The sequence below is a fragment of the Botryllus schlosseri genome, chromosome 9 (assembly GCF_051294905.1).
Source record: "Botryllus schlosseri isolate E-star chromosome 9, Bs_hap1, whole genome shotgun sequence".
Lineage (NCBI taxonomy): Eukaryota > Metazoa > Chordata > Ascidiacea > Stolidobranchia > Styelidae > Botryllus > Botryllus schlosseri.
The window spans coordinates 23115668-23138270 of NC_137244.1; the positions used below are offsets into that span (position 1 = coordinate 23115668).

The 22603-nt window shown below is 40.2% G+C and overlaps 1 protein-coding gene across 1 annotated transcript in view; it reads left to right on the top strand.

Moving 5' to 3' along the window:
* Positions 1-19: 19 nt before the first annotated feature.
* LOC145445970 (uncharacterized) overlaps positions 20-22603 on the top strand; it is a 48384-nt gene continuing 25800 nt past the window's right edge. Inside the window, exons 1-7 of the mRNA XM_080324136.1 lie at positions 20-202; positions 11937-12044; positions 12851-13018; positions 14562-14678; positions 16436-16606; positions 16668-16808; positions 20297-20398. Coding sequence (XP_080180262.1) covers positions 133-202; positions 11937-12044; positions 12851-13018; positions 14562-14678; positions 16436-16606; positions 16668-16808; positions 20297-20398 — 877 coding nt within the window. The 5' untranslated portion in view covers positions 20-132. The remainder of the gene's footprint in view (positions 203-11936; positions 12045-12850; positions 13019-14561; positions 14679-16435; positions 16607-16667; positions 16809-20296; positions 20399-22603) is intronic.

A 22603-nucleotide genomic window follows, 5' to 3' on the forward strand; every position in this document is an offset into this window, starting at 1 on the left:
TCGCTGTGGGCGTAACGAATATGTAACGAATTATTTCCTGTAGAGGGGTATTAGAAAAACTGTGTCAACTGGACAGCTCAGGTGCAATTTAGGATAAAATTCATGCGACGTTGATCGATAGCACAACAAACCATGCCAATGCAAGGATATTTCTTTCTGTGTTTTGCTGTTGGATTGCTATTTCAAGGAGCATATTCTCAAGGTTAGTAAATAGTATGATGTGAAATAAATCGTTCTAGTCACGCAAACTGTTGCTCGAAGCGGATAAAGATTTTGTCGTTGTTTCATATTCAGGGTGCTTCGACAGCTATGGTCAATTAGTCATTGGTGATTTTCACCAGACCGATAATCTTGTTATGATTCTTGAGCTGACGACTTATAGGGATTACCGACTTCGTCTGAGGCTTTCATAAGATACCACCGAGTATGCGGATCAGACGGTGATAAACCTTCAGAGTCGACTCTGGTTGAATCTGAAGCCATTGACGTGGCAGCGCTATACGTTAACCCCCACCCCAATACGGGTTTGTTCGTCATGCAGTTGTAGCCTACCATGTGAACATGAACGTATGACGTCACCAGAAATATGACTAACATTTAGTTGGCCTACTGTACAAAGCATATGCACCTAGTCTTCCAGGGATGCTCGGAGAATTTCTGGGGCGCAAGAACTAGTTTGTACCACTGAATAAATATAGTATTTCCGCCTCGTCGGACACAGATAACTCTGCGACCGCACCGGAATATAGGCCTTAGCTATAGGTCAAGTACGTAGCATGTGACGGAAGCGAGTTCTTTTATTATGAACAACTGAAATAGCGTGATGTGTCAAGGAAACTTCTAAAAAATCAGCCCAAATTATGACGTTGCAAGGTAGGCCTGTACCTCTTTGTTTTATATTAATAATTACTTTCTTGTTGCCGTTGGTCGATGCAGCGAATGTTGCAAAGTTGAAATCTAAGGAACGGGTGGTAAGATATTACTGAAAGATATGGATGCTTAATAAAAATGTTTGCATTGTTGAACAGGGCCTATATGGCTCTTTTGCTGGTATATGATATGGCTCTCTGACAGATTTGTAATTTATGGCACTAAATTCCACGGTTGTAACCAAGTCACAAGGCTCCGAGTCACAAGTCAATCTCACTTTTATATTTTTGACTCGAGTCAAGTCGAGTCATTTTCAATTCCCACCGAGTCAAGTCCGAGTCCAAGTCAGCGAATAGAGGATCGAGTCCGAGTCATGGTATTGTGACTCGAGTCCGAGTCCAAGTCATTGTGTTGACTGGTCAGTTTCCAGTTAAAGTCTTCCTAAACCCACATTTTTAACTCTGTTTGGTGATATTGAATGGTTCGCATTTATAATATATCAATTTTCCTCACTTTTAGCAGTTTCTGGTCGCATTTTCAAGCACCAGTACCAACAAACGAAATCCCAATAGTGTGTTGGCTTCGAAATTACAATGAAATGTCGGTCTTCGCCGTCTGAATCTCGAGTCAATGATGACTTGCTTCGAGTCATGCGCAATGACTCGAGTCCAAGTCGCGTCAATACACAGATTGACTCGAGTCGAGTCGAGTCATTTCCGTATTTTGAGAAAATGACTCGAGTCGAGTCGAGTCATCCGAAAATCGTGACTCGAGTCTGACTCGAGTCGAGTCATGACTCGAGTCATTACAACCCTGCTAAATTCGCGTCATATTTATCAATATTGCTGATTTGTAAATTTTCAAAAACGGCTGGGATCGTTGTTTTACCCGAGAAGATTTTTTGTGAAGTAAAGACAGGAGATATATTTCAAATATCGCCCACTGAATTTCTGATTTATCGGTCCAATATAATCACCGTTTTTCGGTGTTTGTTGGCCCGCTCATATGTAGGACAACCGGCTTGATTAGTGTGAGTGTCCTGACACCAAAACAGTTTTAACACATAACATATGGCGCGCACGACGTCTATAGTAGGGGTCGGAAACCTTTTTCGTCCGAATAGCCATATTGACCCCATATTTTCCATTTTAACTCCCAAAGAGCCATACATGTCAATACACTGCCAAGTCACAATTGAAAAATCATGACGTCATGGTAGAGCAAATTCGAAATCACTACATTGGATTCGTCATTTGCACCGCATTTTCTCTGTAAAATCTCGTACTAAGCACGCTGGTTGCCTTATTCGAGTAATGAGTAGGGCGAAACTTGGGTGACATAGATCTAAACGTCGGAACGGGCAGACCGCCGAACTGGCGGAACTAGCATTACTAAACGGCGGACCCAGCAAACTATTACAAAGACCACAATGTAAACGACGGAGCGCGGATCAGGCGCAACTCGCAAATATCCTAATTTCTTAGAGGGTGCCTTTCATTTAGGCAATAAGGAGCATACCGATAACAGATTACAATGTAATAACAATTTTAAAAGCTTATTACATATTGATACAAAACCTGTAGTAGCAGGGATACCTAGTTCTAGTGTCCCTGTAAGTTGCCTGACATGTGACCAATGACCATGTTATACAATGGAAAACGACAGTTGAACATGTGACACATTAGCATGCGTCACTTCAGCATGTGACTTCATAACCGAAAAACTAACCCTAATCCGAAACATAACCCTGAACTTAACGCTATATATATATATATATATATCCAGGATCGTATATCAGCATTTCGTCACCCCTAACTCCCCTCAAGCTCTACGCTTTTCGCAGCTACTTATCATCTACATAGGTGTCCGTATATTGGGTGAGATTGTATCGCCTAAACGCGCCAGGCGCGAATAATTTTCATAATTCATGATTGAATCGGTCAATGTGATCGAGAATTGCACATATATTGGTATCAATTTTTATGTCCTCTCTGCTCACTTAATCATATTCACCGGTAGAGATGACTGAGGTGTGTTGTAAAAGGTAGGACCTCTAAATATTCATGAAACATATTCGGTCGTACACGTTGGTATAATGACTACGTTATATGATTCGTGACCTCCTATCTGCTATGTCAAAATAAATTGAAATCGCATAAACGTTTTTCGTGTCTCAATATTTTATTCGCCATGGTTCATGAAAGGATAACATGCACAATGAATAAATACAGTCGCGACTACGTTCACCTCAAATATATACAGTGTATATATTTGGATCAATACCCGCCATTTACGGTAGCGGGAAAAAGAATTTACTTGAACACATAATTTAATAAATAAATAGGCGAATCACATACATGAAATGCAATATTATTTTAAGACAGAGGACAGAAGAGGACGGGGCCAGTTCGCCAGAAGAACATGAAACATAGATAAAGACACCCCCACCAAAAACAACACAATACATGGTGGTGGGGGCCTACAAACAACAAAACTAAGGGGCGAACTGGCGAGATACGACTGCAGGCATTAAAAATATAACTATTGTGGTAAAAAATCAAAGTCTTCTGTTACACAGAAAGTTTGGGATCTCCTCCCCTAGCAATTCGGCACCATACTGCAAATTAACTTATATAAACAAAACCATACTAAAATGACCCTTTCTAGTTGATATGGGGGAGGAGTCCGTGAGTCAAGCCGGTGACCATGTGCCTGCAGTCGAACCCTGTGATGACTAGTAGTAATTCATTCGACTAAAAGACGCACACGATTTCAAATTGGTATTTCTTTACTGGCAAATAAGGTTCCCTGCGGGATGGCATTTGTCGCCAGCCATCTAGGCTCCCGCGCTGCTGATCGTTCTGGCACACTTCTCGGAGTCGCATGTTACATTAAGGCTCTTCAAAAATGACTTTTTTGCCCAAATCGTACTCGCTACTTTATAAAATTGTTAGGTTACCTAATTTAAGCCTACACACAAAATTTGGTTCAATTCCAGCCAGTAACCGCTTTGCTACAGGAGACGAAATTTTCTATTTATTATATAAAAATAAATAATAAATAAAAAAAAACTTGAAAATTTTCTTTTCATCTCATGAAAATGTTCGGATGTCTATAGAAACGATGCTCATTTTCAGGGGGTCTGGAGGAACCGCAGTAAACCTCCCTCGTGACGCTTGTGACAGCCCTGTGGGATTTCACCACAGCACTATGTGCCACAAGCGCCCGTGTTAGGGCACTTTGAGCCGTTGGATTCAAAGCACCCATAAGGTTGCTTCTGTTTGTTTCCGCTTTTTCTCATGTTAGGGGTTCAAACAGTTGGCACAAGCACGCCTTTAGAGGGGGCGTCTGCAGCCGCTTATCCCTCCTCCACCGTACTTGTGCCCCGGGATACTGGCCCGACGATGCCGTACCAGATCCCGGTCGGACTATGAAGGCCTGGCGGCCATACTCGTCCTGGGTAGTAAGAGTGATTGGACAGTATTGGTTGTACCGATAGGGCTTCGCATCCCCCAGCGTCCAACAAAGGGATGCTTGCCGTTATACAACCAGACTTTGAGGGGTATTTCGAGGGGGTTCCTTTGTCCTGATCAGATTTTGATGTATATTATCAGAATCAGCGTGACTGTAGCCTTCAAATAAGATCAACTTTATTGAATTTGAGCGCTCGGGTCGTCATCTATGGGATTAGCAATTACGTTGCCGTTTCATGCTCTGAAGCGACAACAAATCTGCGCATGTAGCATCACACGACCGTGAATCACGTGATACGCATCTATTCGTAGGCTAGTTATCTATAGTAATAGCATAGTGTTCTATATGGTGTCGACACAAGCAAATCTCACGGCTCAATGAAATTGTATCACGTCATACTTTACATTTAATCAAAGGCAAATTGACGGTGATTTTTGACCGGCTTGCCGAGCATTAAATTTGATGAACTGGGTATCAATCGAAAGCTGACGCTGCACTACTTGCGAAAATAGAAATTTTATTCCGCTCGTGGCCCTGGAACCTCCACAATCAGCCCAAAATTATTCATTGTTGAGGAGATTGGCCGTGTGACGCAACAATGCTGTCTGGCGAAACGAGAGAGTAGCTCAAAAGCAAGGATGCGGCTGCGCGTCGAGAGTGAGATCAGCTGGCGTCGCCGTCACTGTTCGGTTAAAACTCCTATATTCCTGACAAGTGCTATATAGGCAGGGTTGCCATACCGTCCTTATTTCTAAGATTTGTCCTTATTTTGAAGGGCCACGTCTTAGATAACTCGACTGTCTTTATTTCTAAGAAATGTCCTTATTTTCGACTTGCATCCTTATTTTGTCTTATTTTCAATCGCTACAAAACATCGATCGTTTTCCTTTGGTATCTATGTTGCATGTTGCATAATATTCTAAAATTAAGCTTATTCGTCGAGATTTTATGACATCATAAATGAAAGGAACTCTCGTGACGTACACACCACAAGATTTGACTTCTAAATGGTGAGATAGCTAGGGCAGCGAGTGGGGGTACAGCAGTTTCGGCTGTACCAAGCTACCGCAGCGGACGTCATTTTAGCAGTAAACAGCAATGCCAGGTTACTGCTGTTTGGTCCACAGCAGAATGAGCTCAAGCTCTGAGGAAAGCCGCATATATTGCGTAGTGAAAAAAAGGCGCAGTGCAGTCGACACATATTGGTTAAAAAGTAGTAAAGCTATAAATCATTTTTACATTTCTCCAAATTATATTGCACTTGCGCATATAGTTTTAGCTACAAAGAAGACTAAATCTGATTAGTGAAATAAACAGGCGTAAAAATGTTTTTCGTGTCGATTATGAGAGAGAATTCAACGGTATCTAACGAAGATTGAAGGGCGAGTGTTTCGCACATAGCAATATATGCAATTCTGACATTAACCTGGAGGCCATAGGGGAGACCGCTACTTCAACTTACATTGATACCCCAAAACACAAGATGTGTGTCATGATGATTAATTTGAGCCAGTCAATGAATAATTGTTCCACAAGTCGATCAGCACCAACGACCTCAGACTACAAGGCAGCAGCTGCAGAGGGTACCTAGCAGAGATGAGCGGATTTGAAATTTCTATGTCCAAATCCAATCCAAATCCGAACCTTCAAATCCAAATCCAAAACCTAATCCATAACTTTTTCATATTCAAGTCCATGTCCAATCCTAATCCGATTCCAACTGGAAATTCAGAAAAAATACTAATTTATGTAATGGAGGGATTCGAAAATTTTCTTTCACAACCGCATACAACCACTTGATTCAAGATAACTTAGTAACTATAAGTACATTAATAACTGATCTGAATAAAGTTTGTCGCCATTCGCCACACGACATTTCAATCTCCCAGAAAATAGGTAAATCCAATCCAAATCCTAATCCGTTCCGAAAAAAATGTCTAATCCAAATCCAATCCAAATCCGACAAAATTTCACAAATCCTGTTTTTTCAAAACCTAATCCTAATCCATGCTCATCTCTGGTACCTAGCAGAGATGAGCGGATTTGAAATTTCTATGTCTTAATCCAATCCAAATCCGAACCTTCAAATCCAAATCCAAATCCTAATCCATAACTTTTTCATATTCAAGTCCATGTCCAATCCTAATCCGATTCCAACTGGAAATTCAGAAAAAATACCAATTTATGCAATGGAGGGATTCGAAAACATTTATTCTCAACCAACGATTCACTTGATTCGAGATAACTTAGTAACCATAAGTACATTAATAACTGATCTGAATAACGTTAGTCGCCATTCGCCACACGACATTTCAATCTCCCAGAAAATAGGCAAATCCAATCCAAATCCTAATCCGTTCTGAAAAAAATGTCTAATCCAAATCCAATCCAAATCCGACAAAATTTCACAAATCCTGTTTTTTCAAAACCTAATCCTAATCCATGCTCATCTCTGGTACCTAGGCATTCTATACTGTCAAACACCAGCAATCATTCCTCATCAACGATTACACATCGCAATTGTTCAAAGCAATATTCTCCGATTCCAACATTGCAAATAGTTTTCTTCGGCCAGGACCAAGACGACAAGCATTGTTACTGGAGTTGTTGATCCATACGCTCAAAAATGATTTGTCTAAACTTGGTGTGCGGCCTTTTTCCATATTGGTTGACGCCTCGTCTTAACGAGGTGACGAAATTTGGTTTATCACCCCAGGGGGCAACACCAACGGTATTTTTTTTTTTGTGGGGGGGGGGGGGGGCTGACGAAGTGCTGTTTCGGCCCTAAATAAAGGTAAACCTAGAACTGAGCTGTCGCGAGATCCATGAAGCACTTTCTAATAACAGGGAGTTGCTGGAGCAGTTTGTTTCTGGTGAAAAGTATGGAATGTGATATGCCACGGCTCGTATATATACAGTATATGTACAAAAACGCTTTTTCATGCTATTTTAATTTTTCGACTGTCCTTAATTTTTGGTCCATGTCGATGGCAACCCTGTATAGGCCTAGGCTTGGTAACAGAGCATTCCAGTGACCTGTAGGGTAGGACTCGGTCCGCAAATGCAGCAAGTAAAATGATGATTGAAGTTTCACAGCAGGAGTGTCGAATTAAACTGGGATCGTGGTCCGGACTATATCCATTATTAGATAGCTTTCGGGCCGGACAAGTCAAATGATTCCAAAATGTTACCAACAAAGCCTTTGTTTTTCATTGGAATTTGGAATGCTCTATTACCAAGCCTAGGCCTATATAGCCCTTGTCAGGAATATAGATTTATCTAAACGGTAACGTTTGAATTTGATTTCTAATTTATCAATCATCATTCGGATTCCTCCGAATGCCGGATACCTTTCGCGTCAGAAGTAATACAGCGGTATCATTGCCGCGACATTAGCTGAGCACTTACTCTCGCTGCACATCCACTCATTTGCACTCGAGCTACGCTCTCGCTTCGGCAGACAACATTGTTGCGTCACTATGCCGCTCTCTATAACAATGAAAAATTCCAGGCGGATTGTGAGGGTTTCAGGGCCATGAGCGAAATAAAATTTATATTTTCGTCATCGGTAGGCTACAGCGGCAGCTTCCGATTGATACCCGTTTTTATCAAATTTGATGCTCGGCAAGCCGGTTAAAAATTACCGTCAATTTGTCTTTGATCAAATGGAAAGTATGACCCGTGAGATTTGCATGTGTCGACAGTAGGGCTGGGCAAAATCGAGTACCTGAGTGATTCGATTCTGAATCACATATTATGCTTCGAGTCGAGTCAAGTATTCGAGTATCACTCATTATGACGTCACAACAACATGTACTATGTTAAAGTTCAAATATGTGCCTTTTATGCCACTACAAAGAACATAACGCATGTTATCCATCACATTAAAGATACTTTATTTTTTCAACCATAACGATTTCATTGCACTTCTGGACAATGTTGCAGGTTGATCATGACTTCGGAAATGTGTTATTTCCAGTAACGTTCGTAGCTTTGTGCTATGTCTCGTATGCTGCGACACGGCCAATCAAGGTTTCAGGCTTCCTCAGTGGAAAATAGTGTCAAAACTATAATTCCCGTTAGTAAATTAACTTTCAGTTGCGAGGAGCGTATAATTTCAGTACTCGAAAAAATCGCGTTTTACTACTCGACTCGAATCATCCAATTTAATACTCGATTCAGATTCGAGTACTCGAATCATTATGCCCAGCCCTAGTCGACAGTCGAGTAGGGCTGGGCACAATGATTCGAGTACTCGAATCTGAATCGAGTATTAATTTTAATGATTTGAGTCGAGTAGTAAAAGACGATTTTTTCGAGTACTGAAGTTATGGGCTCCCCGCAACTGAAAGGTAATTTACGGACGATAATTATAGTTTTGATACTATTTTGCACTGTGGAAGTCTTCAAACCTTGATTGGCCGTGTCGCAGCATACCAGACATAGTAGAAAGCAACGAACGTTACTGCAAATAACACATTTCCGAAGTCATGATCACCTCACAACATTGTCAAGAAGTGCAATCAAATCGGTATGGTCAAAAAATACCAAAGTATCTTTACTGTGACGGATAACAGGCATTTTGTTCCTTGTGGTATTATAAAAGGTACATATTTGAACTTTGACATAGTACATTCTGTTGTGACGTCATAACGAGCGATACTCGATTACTTGACTCGACTCGAAGCGTTATACGTGATTCAGAATCGAATCACTTGGGTACTCGATTTTGCCCAGCCCTACAGTCGAGTGAGTCGACACCACACTAATGACACTATGCTACAACGCATCAGAGATGAGCGGATTTGAAATTTCTATGTCCTAATCCAATCCAAATCCGAACCTTCAAATCCAAATCCAAATCCTAATCCATAACTTTTTCATATTCAAGTCCATGTCCAATCCTAATCCGATTCCAACTGGAAATTCAGAAAAAAAACTAATTTATGCAATGGTGGGATTCGAAAATTTTCTTTCACAATCAACGATTCACTTAATTCAAGATAACCTAGTAACCATAAGTACATTAATAACTGATCTGAATAAAGTTTGTTGCCATTCGCCACGGGACATTTCAATCTCCCAGAAAAAAGATAAATCCAATCCAAATCCTAATCCGTTCTGAAAAAAATGTCTAATCCAAATCCAATCCAAATCCGACAAAATTTCACAAATCCTGTTTTTTCAAAACCTAATCCTAATCCGTGCTCATCTCTGCAACGCATGCGCCGTCCGTCGGTCATGCATGGAAACGAAGTTAGCTACCGTTACTATGGCGTACTTCTGGTAAATTTGGTTGTCTATATGAGGAACGAAAACTGATATGCAATACACCATACAGGTAACATAAAAAGGAATAGCAATGAAATTAAAGTGGTATGTGTTGAATGTTGATAGGCGAAATGGATCTGTCAGGTTGTGGTCCAGTAATCTCAAGCGCAGACTAGTATTGCATTTACAATTTCACTCGGAATCAAACCAAGCGTACACCGATTGTACGGAAAATATATTAGAAACACAGTGATATCACCATCGATTGTTTGCCTATTCTTCTTAGAGTGCTTCAATACTTCTTATGTAGGGGTGCATGGCTATTTGTTTGTGGTGTGCTTATCAGGCCTAGTTATTTTGCCGGTTTAATCGGCACGTCAGGTTTGGTGTTGTGTAGATTCTGCCAAGTTATGTCGACACTTTGTGTCTTTTCATGGTATTAATTGTGATGTATCAAGAGATAATTCAATCAAGTACACGGATCCTTATCAAATATTTTTGGTTTGGGTTCAGTTGGTAGTACAAGCAGTTAGCCCGGAATACGGCTCTATAACTCGACTACATGTTTGATGTCAGGCTTTATCAACCTATTTGAAACCAAGGGCTGTTTCTTGGGTATTGATTAATGAGAAGGGCTACCTGTTGCTCCTGCTGTTTTCCCGCATTGATGTTGAATTTCCTCACTTTGACATTCAGAGCACTATCGGTAGAGTTTCTGACTCCTTATCAAAACAGATAACTCTGAATGTCACAGCAAAGAAATTCAACAGCGGACGGGTAAACGACAGGAGTAACGCGTAGCACTTCTCATTAATCAATACCGTACCGGTACCCAAGAAACAGCTCTTGGTTTCAAATAGGTTGATAAAATTTGACATATTATCTTCAGGGGGAGTGATGAATAGTTGAGCCATAGTGTCCTATATGGTGTCGACACAAGCAAATCTCACGGCTCAGTGAAATTGTATCACGTCACAATTTCCATTTGGCTACAGGCAATTTGACGGTCATTTTTGACCGGCTTGCCGAGAATAAAATTTGGTAAAACGGGTATCAATCGAAAGCTGACTCTGCACTGATTACGAAAATATAAATTTTATTCCGCTCGTGGCCTGGAAACTCCCACAATCAGCCTCGAATTTTTCATTGTTATGGAGATTGGCATTGGGACGCAACAATGCTGTCTGGGGAAACGAGAGAGAAGCTCATGACGCAACAATGCTGTCTGGCGAAACGAGAGTGTAGCTCAAGAGAAAAAGGCCCAAAAAGCATTGTTGCGTCCCAATGCCAACCTCCATAACAATGAAAAGTTCAAGGCTGATTGTGGGGGTTCCAGGGCCGCAAGCGGAATAAAATTTATATTTTCGTCATCAGTGCAGAGTCAGCTTTCGATTGATACCCGTTTTACCAAATTTTATTCTCGGCAAGCCGGTCAAAAATGACCGTCAAATTGCCTGTAGCCAAATGGAAATTGTGACGTGATACAATTTCACTGAGCCGTGAGATTTGCTTGTGTCGACACCATATAGGACACTATGGTTGAGCTTAATAAGGTGTGTCAAGTCAAAAAAGTATGGGAACGCCTGGCCTAGCATATGCCAAACTTGAGCATTTCCATGTTCAAATGCAGTGTGCTCATCAGACCGCAATTTCGCTATGTTCCAATCTCATATCCAAAATTAAATAGCTATAAACAGATTCTCCCTGAAGCCAGCATTCATACGATACCAATCTTGTTTGAGTATTTGTATTGGATTTTGAACAATCTGCAATCAGAAATGTGTAACGCTTGACCAATTACAGACCATCGATCAAGCTTCGCCTTTATTATTCAACCTTTAACCCTACATCACATGGCATTTAATACCACTCGGGAATATAGACCATCAGAATAGCCACTCATTTATAGAAGTGCCAAACCTCAACTGTAATCCAACATATGTTCACACCTTTTTGAATAATGCATTGATAAATCCTGAATGCTGCAGAGCCGAAATGAGTAGAAAATTGTCGATTTTCAAAATGATGTAACTTTTGACACAGGCGTTCAATTCTTCCTGAATAAAGTTTATTGTGTTCGGAAGTTGCTCATCTATGCACGTAGCAAATTTCAAAAAATTTACAAGTGTGGTGGTTCCCACTTTGATTGTCCAGGTTTGCAGTCAAAGCCTCACATAAAGCTTCAGGGCCATTGCAAGTAAATTTCATACATTTTTTTACGTATCAACTTTATTTTGTGCATGAAATTGTTGTTATTTGGCCTGATTCATGTATCAACTTCTCTCATGTTCACTCTTTGTGACTATGTGATTTATTAGCAGATTGCACAGATGCACCATGGTGTACTGCCGATATGAAGTTTTGGTGCTTGGTCAATACTTATGTCAAAGAAAACTGTCCGACCATCTGTGATGATAAATGCGACAGTGGTGAGTCTCTGATTATTTCGGTTTTTGTGTCATTACAGAATATCTAATTATATGGGCTTACCATTCGCTTAACCAATTATAGCTTTGTGTTTTGTGCTCAGTCATAGATACAGGCTCGCTACTCATTTACTTTGTTTAAAAAAAATATGTATAACCACTGAATCAGAGTAAAGTCGTTGCAATCTAACTATGATAATTCCTCTCTAGCAAGCACACATACAAACTCTTTACAAACTACATATGAATCCGGAAACTTCAGTAGGTTTGGCTTATCATTGTGGAGAACAATAGTAGGGTTTCGGAATTGAATTTAGGGTTGAATTGGTTGGAATCGTAAGGAACTATAAGGATAGATTTCATGGAATGATCAAGCCCCTTTGATAGGAAAAATGTGTTTTTGTGTAGTCTAAAATATATACATCGTGACACTAATGATACTATGTTATCAGGAGTGTATCTTTATTTAGATACTGTTTGCTCTTCATGTTACCGTACCGGATATTTCTCATTCGCTACCTGAGAGTCAGCCATTTTTTCATTAATATCCTTATAACCTCATAATAACCTTATAATCTATATAAATAATGCTAGCCAATTCCCTGTACTATGCACGAGAAAACCAAAGTGAATGAGGGATATTTCATAGAGCTGCTGATTGAGCTTCGTTGATCATTTCTCCCTGCTGGTAACATCAAAATGCTATTTGTAACCATGTTAATAATCCACATAATAGGCTTATGATTTTTGAAGCTACAGAGACGTATATTTTCATCAATATCATATTTGGGATGCGATTTTACTTTGAGGGGTAGGAATTGCTCCTACATGGGGTGAATGGGGCCCATATGGTGACTGCTCGGCTCCCTGTGACGGTGGGACGCAAACAAGGGAGAGGGAATGCACTGTAATGGGCCTCTGTCCAGGCCTTGCAACCGAAACCAGAAATTGCAATGAACAACCTTGCGGTGATTCAGGTTCGTTTCGGGATTGCTCACCTAATTTGATTGTCAATAATTATGTAAATGAGTATTATCGATTATGAATAGATATTATCTATCAGATAGGTGCCGGACTTCGGGATTGTTTCAATGTATGTCACATATAGTACTGAACTTGCAAATTAGATAACTGTTATAGGGTATGATAAATGCAAATTCCTAAATCTGTTTTCATGCATTGCATGTAAAGGAATCTGTCTTATCTTTTTGAGTTTCAAACATTCGAAGTAGTTGGGAATAGATCTCTTGAATAGTCCCGTAGACTTGATGTCATTATTGTGGATTGTTACAAATATACTCAATGCTTTTGATATTTGTTCACACTGATATGATGCAGGTATGTGTACAATGTACAATTCGTTCACCACTTGCATAAGCACCCTTGCTTTTCCTCGATGAAAACACGGCATGTAGGCTACAGCCGCTTCCTTCACAATAAAGCAGTCATGCTGTAAAAGGTTTTGTGAAGCAGGTGTTGTTTGCTCATGATGTATTTCGTAACTCAACATGTCCTGAATTAATCTGAAATCATCACCTGCCAAAATACTAACAATGCGCACTCAGAATCCCCGCCGGTAGCAGACTTCTTGAACACCTAATCAGCAAGCTGCTGCTGCCGTGATCATTGAAGCATAGCCGATTAGCCAATCAAGAGCCGTGTTTGTTTGATTACTAGTCTTCTCGCCGTTCTATGGTCGATGGCACGCCCATTCTTGAGCAGCTGGTTTCAAACGCTTTGCCCAAAATCTTAACGGCTTTCCTGTAAGCTTCTTTCAGGCTAATTGTTGTTTTTCATCAATAATCTAAAGAATGAGACACAATCACGCAGACTTTTTAAGATTTTCCGAATTTTGGACAACCCTAATGTACATGGGCAAGTAACATGATATTTAACTAGCAGAAAATAACTTGTGAGATGATTTCAATTTTTTTTAGCTGAAAGATGATTTGTGTAAATAATGTATGAAAATATGGTAAAACGATTGATCGTATTAACACCATTTTCACAATTTCAAACTTGTTGCAAGTACGATATTGCATGTGGCATTAGGACATCTCCAACATCTCTCTGTTTGAAACTTTAAAACATGCTAACTTTAGTTGTCAATGTAATATTTTGGTTGGGGAAATTGTCACGAAGCTGAACAAATATCTATTCAGATTGTGAAAATAGCCCACTGATGTTTATGCCCAAGAAAGTGCCCCGTTATGTGTCATAGGTCCAGGCTCGATCATTGACTTTCTCCATGCCAGTAATGATATAGGTATACAAGCGATGGTTGAGAACTATTACTAAAGCATTAGACCGATTCTGTGATTCATCAAGCATTAATCCATACTCATTGGGACGTCCAAGAAAATTGACTTGCCAACAGCCAATGAATGGCGGTATGATATTGATTCTATGTATTGACCAGACTTGTTATACGGGTGGCTGATAAAAGCCTGGAATCCTATTGCTAACACCAGTTCTGCCTTGTTTAATTTTTTTCTTTGGCTTAATTCATTGTTTTGGCAGGCGGAAACTGCGAAGATACCCCAGGGTATCAGTGTCCGTTACGAGAACAGACTGGTCAATGTGACCTGTATCCTGTTGTTCGAGAACGCTGTAAGGTATCGTGTAAAGTCTGTGAAGGTATGTGACTTCTTCTGTCTTTGGAAATGGCGAATGATAGTACATATGACAACTCAGACTAGTAGGCATGAAAATTGAATTGAGTGAAATTTTACGGCTAGTGAAGTAAGACACCCTAATTCAGTGGTCGCCAACTCAAAATGGCTCGCGGGCCACTCTTCAAATTTTGTGGTGGCTGCAGGCCAAAATGCAATATCGAGACAAATAGCGTTTAGCAACTATGTTTTTAAGACTTTGCGCCTGAACAACTTTGTGCTCTAATAAAATGCTATTAAAGAAATACAAATCCAGCAATAAGGTATTATGATCATCACTTTTATTTTGAACTATGAGCAGCACAGTGCATACGATATCTGACAACGCTTTTCAGCGACTAAGCAGTCGACATTGGAGCTAGCGAGACACGGTACTAGCTGAATGACTATCACCTCGCAATGCTTGATGTTGTGGGGAACCTCAAGCCGCTTCCTAAGCATCTTGGTGTTGGCAGTGTCTGGGCCATTGCGTGTCGACGCAATATGCCCAATTGCTCATTCATATCAGCTGATCCTTCTTCGATGGAAAGCTGTTGTCATCGCCGAAGTTGTTTCAGCTAGTGAGGAATAATGATATTGGGCATGGGAGAATATCTTACATTGAATAACAGCAACAACATTTTGAAACAGAAATCAATTTTAGCATTTTAATATGCCTTACTAAGCCTTCTCCCGAAATCTCAAATTAAATCGCGGGCCGCAATATATCAGCTCCATAGTCTGCATGTTGGTGACACCTGCCCTAATTAGTATGTTTCCGAGTGACACCTTCGAAATATTTGATATTCATAGGAAGGATTATACGACGGTAAAAATGGTGTGTCAAAGATTTTGCGTGGAAAATTGAGCTTTGTGTCGACTATTTGAGCACCTCCTATTACGACTCCGTAGTGTAATATTGACTATGATAGTTTGCAAATGTAGGCTATTCTTTTTGTGGCCACAGGGAAAATTATTCCAGTTAATGTGTTAGCGAAAATTATTTTGCACTTCTATATCGTGACTATTTCATAGCGCCACAATGTCAACAAGTGGCTCCCTCGTCTATCAAATATTGTGGGGTACGGTAACATTGTATTGTATTTCTTATCGGCTCACTGCAGTGAATGCGTGGGACACTACTATTTTACCCGACGGGCATGTAGCTTATAATTTCAGTATTGGGGCTGGGGCGGGTAAATTTAGAAGGCATGCTTGCTAAAAGTATAATATGTGCAATCGGACTCGGACAGCTGGAGAATTCTAATTTTCCAATTGAACTTATTAGAGCGTCATGCCGGTAATCTAATTCTAACCTAATCTTCGAAATGTTCTTTCCCTCTAAATATAATTCTGATCCAATTTCTCATTTTCCTACCGGGGAACTGTATCGTGCAAACAAACAAAACGTGGTGTTATTCTTTCTGATTTGATATGAACTGAGCTTTGATTTTTGTTGTAGGCCCGATTTCCTTATAATTTAAAAATTTGAATGAATTTTCAAGTTTTTGTAAATTCAGTTATTCTAATTCCAATCTACTGTAGTTTGAAAAAACCTGTGTAGCTATTATTCAAATTCTAATGGAGTTTCTAAAAGCTGAAAATTTTGTTAGTTGCCCGACTCTATGTGCGAAAAGTCCAAGCAGGAATGGTTTTGGGCCTGGTGCTGCGCTGCATGATAGCACATTATTACTACTGCTCAATCACCACTCTTAATATTCGTGCGATACCCAACTCTCGCAGGTGGTGGGGTCAGTCCTACTCCTACATGGAGCCAGTGGGATACGGTGTGGGGAGCATGCTCGGAAGAATGCGGCGGCGGCACCCAATCGCGATCGAGAACATGCTCACAGCCGGGACAATGCCCTGGGTCTGATACGGAGTCTCGTGATTGTAATGTGCAGTCATGCAAAGGTCTGGTCGATGTCATTTGGTTATTTCGATTGGTTTGCATTATGGAGCGTCTGTCATGCAGAATATTCCGACTGGTCTTATTACGGGCGCTGTGACGCCTCGTGTGGCGGAGGGCTGCAATCGAGAACTCGGATTTGTATTACGGGATCATGCGACAAGCATTTGAGAGAAACGAGGAATTGCAACACACAGGAATGCCCCAGTAAGTACCAGGGCTGTAGGGTAGAGTGGGGCAACACGTCTACCCTGAGCGGGAAACGTCATAATATCCACCAAACTAGTCGAAACGGATTGAATTTCGGAGTTAGCGCGCGAGATATCGTCCGTATTCTGCCACGATCGTCCGGAAAGTCCATGTATCAATTATATATAAAATTATCAATCATCAATGTCCATCAATTTGACGTTATGCTACATGGGGGGGGAGCAAAACGCATCCCTTGGCTTTTTATCCCGTTATACCCTACTAAATACCGCATGCCACTCAGTGACCGATAAATTTTTAATCCCTATACAGACCTATACATGCTTCTCCGCCTCATGGCGTATCGTAGGGTTACCATACGTTCTCCTATAGGAGGATTTGTTCTCCTTTTTCAGGTTTTTGAAAATGTCCTCCGATTTTGAATTTTGAAAAATTTTGAAAATTTTATTTTTTTGTTTTTTAATGATAAATTCAAAACTTTCTACTGCACGAATCTTGCTTCTACTGGTTGGAATGGAGCCAAAATTGGTGTGCAGCGTTTTTTTAACCGACCTAACAATTTTATCAAGTAGCCAGTGAAATCCGAAGGAAAAGTTTTTTTTGCCCTATTGCGCATTGCACATAGACTAGTCTTCTATAGATTCTGCATCAGTTATTTTAGCATAACAGAAGGTAATATGTCAAAGTTGAAATATGTATCGTAATTTTCCAAGTATAGTACGCCCCTATGTATAATACGCACCCTTAAAATGGCTTGCAAATTCTGGGAAAAAGCCTGTACCCATGTATAGTACGCACCCTGCATTAGCTGTACATGAATAGTTGCGTTTTAGTATAGGATGTCATTCTGTTTTGCGATGTCACTGTTGAACAATCATGAAATAACGATCGCTAATCATTATACAATTAACAGCATTGTCTCTAATCAATAGTAGATAGCAGCCAAAGCCTGCGAGGCCTGCGACGCGATAGTTCAGGCCAGCGACACGACATCTTGCGCACGCGGCCTATTAGCTATTACAAATACGATTGCTCAGGTCAACGGTTATGTCGTGCGCATCAGGCCTGTTGGAGATTTGACTGATTACGCAAGCGATTATATCTTACGCGCATGGCCTGCTGTATATGTGATTGTTCAGGCCTGTTGTTGACACGATGAATTAGCAAGGAGCACCACGCACGCGTGAAGCAATCAATGACCTGATCTCGCTTGCGTACAAAGGCAAACTAACAGACGACTCGTTATTTGGCAACACACTTCTCGCTAATAGGCAGCTCGTTACACTGATAATACGAATTACTGGGCGCGTTGGCTGAAAGTGATGCGCGATTGGAAACAAACATGAAGAAAGATGTGATTTCAAGTTTTCTATCGACGGAGATTTTTTCAAGGCTTGTTGTACCCATGTATAATACGCACCCCCCTATTGTAGGGCAAAAAATCGGTAAAATTTTGCGTGTTATACATGGAAAATTAGGGTACCATGACTACCGTTATTTTCCACGTAAAATGCATAAATTTTACCGATTTTTTGTCCAATAATCAGGGGGTGCGCATTATGCATGATAATAACAATTCTTGAAAAAATCCCCCGCTAAGCTGCGCGCGTGCGCCATTGCGTAGTGCTGACATGGTCTCTGCGCACAGAAAATCTAAGCTGAAGTGATGATCTGTTTTAGCCGTTACGCACTGTTGTCCAAGGGGCCCCGCGCGGTGAGTTGGTGAGTCCGCGCAGACTCGTGCAAAATTAGAGGGAACATTACTTGCTTGCCTGAATTATTACATCAACAACAGGCATTAACAATCGCATCTACAACAGGCCAGGTGCGCAAGATATCATTGCTGACCTAAACAGTCACCTCTGCAACAGGCCTGGTTACAGTCACCTGAACAATTGCATCTACAATAAGTCTGGTGCATGCGCTGTAATCGTTGGCCTGAGCAATTACATCACCAATAGGCCTGGTGCGCAAGATATCGTCGCTGGCCTGAACTATTGTGTCTCAGGCCTTGCAGGCTTTGTATCCTATCTATAATCGTTTGGAGCAGACCGCGGCAAAGTTCGGCCGGCCCACGAAGCTATTCTGAGCAGCCCGCGTGCCCGTTGCTTGGACTTCAAAACATAAATCCTACTCTTGAATATTGCTGGCTGTATAAACTCAACCGGAACGGAAATAGCTTTACCTTGAAGCCTGTTATTCAATATGCCGCAATTACGCAGCCTACGTCCCTCGCATGCGGAATCCATATTAAAAATAAAGCCAATGTGGCAAAGTATGTCGTAAAAATTAAAGTCACAAGAAGTCGTCACTTTCCATATAGTTTTGTTAAAACCTTTTTCGTTGCCACTGTCACATTACGCATTACTCGGTATGTGCTTCAAATTGTTTTGTAACAATTCCAAATACATATTTCGTCAAACAAGTCAATCAGCGTTCGTTTTTACTATGAGACATCATCATCCATAAAGGATGAAGGGCATGTCAAAAAAAGAAAGCCCAAAGCTCAAATTCAAAGACGGTATAAAGCTCGAAACACGGGGCCGTAACTGCCGCACCCCAATCCCCTCCCTCCAAAATCTATTTTTCCAGATATTTATAAAACTTTATACAAATTTTCTTGGCGCACTGCGCTATTTATCGTGGCTGTAGTATAAATGTCTTGATATTTATATGGCTCTCCATCTCCCCCGAATAAAAACCCTTAATTTATAGAGCTCAGCATTCCAGCGTTGGCATATAATTTTTTTTCTGGTAATTAACCATCATTTTCTCATTATCTAATATCAACGCATCCACTGAGCAGCATTTATTAACAATGTAATTCACTGCTTTCGATTTAGAAATAAAGGTAATACGCTGGAGAATATAGCTAAACATTTTGACTCGGCTCGCCAATGTATTTTCAGTTACTCATTTGGCCCGCGAGAAAAATAATAGCCCACCCCTGGTTTAGAGACAATGCCGTTAAGTGTATAATGATTAGCGATTGTTGTGTCATGATTGTTCAACAACGACATTGCAAAACAGAATGACGTTGAATCGCCGCAAGCAGACTTTACCGTGCACAATCGATTTCCGCTAATACTAAAACATAACCATGGCTCATAACTTATCATATGCGCAAGTTCGTCAACACGAGAAGCTTGTATAATCTACATTTACGCATGTACAATTCATGTACTGCTAGTGCAGGGTGCATACTATACATGGGTACATGCCCTTTCTCAGAATCTACATTCTAAAGTCCATTTTCTGCTTGCATGTTTTGCATGGGGGCGTATTATACATGGAAAATTACAGTAATATCCGCTGCTGTATCATTGGTAGGCAGAAATTAACGACTTTCTATATAGACAAACAGCTATCTATTATATTTTGTAGGATTTTCAGAGGTCAGCGAGAGATCTTTAAGGTCATTTCCAACCGATCAGTGTTCTACTGCATTATCGCAATTGTGTAAATTTACTTGATTTGTTCGTTAGGTTGCGCTGCGGATATTCGAAGTGACTGCCAGAGTTGGAAAGATGCTGGATATTGTGCATGGGTTATGTCAGTTTGTGCCACGACCTGCGGGGATTGTGTGGGTAAGTGGAAAAATTAAGTAGTAGGACCAGATAGGTACGTGGGAGATTTGATATCTATGTTAATGTTTCTAAACCGGGGCAGACTGTCTCAGTGGTTCACTGGAGGTCGAGACACAGACATGTCGCGGAAGTCGCATTGATTTGAAGTAAATATTCATTATAACACTGGTCAACACATATTATAATAGTTATTAGGCAGACAAAGTAAAAGTGGTTTTGGGGGTTCTGAAGGGCAGTGATTCCGAATATGACCTTAGTTTGCATTCAAATTGGCTATGCTTTTAGAGATAAACCATGTGGTTATTTTGACTACACTCTCATATTTTCGCTGTATGGACTAAATAAAAAAAAGTTCAGAAATTCAATTTACCTGTTATTTTTACACACTGAAGACTATTTTAAATCCAAATAAAGCAACATCATTATATTTAGGGGCATTATCATAGTTGGAGAGTTTGACGGATGTTATGTAAATAATTAAACTCCAATCATAGATATAAGTATCTACCTAAATACTGAAATAGCGTTGTATTAATTCAATCAGTTTTATGTCAGCCCTCTATCGTAAATTAAAAATAATAAATGATTGGAATTTAACATTAATTTATCTTAAAACAAAATTCTTTCTTGTACGATTTTTGCTTGTAAGCAATTTAGTGCAGTCTCGAAAGGTTCCAGCAATAGTCTGCCATAATATGCTCATCGTATATATCCTGGTATCATGCTTTTGTTGTTTTGATGTCTTGGTGAAACCTTTCCCGTGTTCTTCACTGTAAGGAAATATTTCAGGATGACTGAACAGGAAGTGATCTTTAATGCTCATGTTTGCTCCAAATTTTCATATGCACATACCAATTTTCAGACCAACTGTTTGTAGTTGGGTGCTTTGTGATCTTCCAAAAAGTTTTATTTACTATCTCCTAGAATGAATTCCATTCGATGAGCTACTTTCTTAATATGAAATTGGGATCTTTCATCCGTATTCGAATCTGAGGTCCATCAAAGATACCAGCTTCTCGTTTGATAGGGATATTAGGTATACCCACTTCGTTGGCTCAGTAGAAAATTTTCCATTTACGAGTGAAAAGAGATGAAACGCTTATGACTATTGTAGTTTAACTTAACAAGGACATATTTGATAGCTTTATGCTCCTATTTCATCTTGGTAGAATGACATTTGGTACAGGAGAAAATATATTTCAGTTGTGCAAAAGTACAATTTTTAGGTTTCACAGACTGCTTTTCTCATAAACAAAGATCTAGTATCAAGTTATGCTCTTCATAGTCAATTATCTATTTATGTGAAGTATAAAAGTAAAAAATCTACGATTTACTTCCTATCAAGTAAAATATTTAGTGGGTAAATACAGTAATTTAGTCATTTTTATTGGTAAACGTATCTTCTAAAATTGAGTCAATCTGCCAAAACTAATGTGATATTCGTAACCAGCAACCTTGGAAAACCCGAAAACAACTCCTACATGTTCTGCCTGATTTTTTTCTTATTTTGTTGACCACTGTAATCTTTCTGTATTGTGTGAAAATCATGGTTTTGTTCTCATAACATTCTGTTGACGCCCAGTTCATTGCCTGCACCAGTATGTTATCTATAGTATTGTAATGGATGTGTAAGATAAAATTCGTGATTCACTGATAACTAGCAGATTCAGGGTAAGGGTTCGCCGGGTTAGTAAAGGTTACAAATCACTGATCTATGTGTTCATTACTTTATGTGCTATGCGACATCCAACATCGACAATATGCCTGACTCATTAGTATTGTATAAATGTAGGTTTTCGCTACCCTTTGAGTTGTTTTCTGACCTGTACTATCGTTTCGCAAATAGCAGTACAGCCACAGATGGTCAGAGAGGTCACTGTGTGTACAGAACAGGGTTGTAACCAAGTCACAAGTCAATTCTACTTTTATAGCGTAATGGTGGAGCGTCCGGCTTCTTGATTTGTAGGTCGTGGGTTCGATCCCTGGCCGGGTCAGACCAAAGACGTGATTAGTAACACTGGTATCCATGATTTCCCTGCTTGGCGCTCTAGCATTACTGTGATAGCTTGGAGGGGTGGTGCAAGACTTAAAAAGCCGTAAAAGGCAATATCAGCACCTTCCTTGTCCAGCGACATATGCACAGCATGCACTCATGGTATGCATATGCACAGATAAGTCGGTGTATATGCCACAAAACATCAAGCA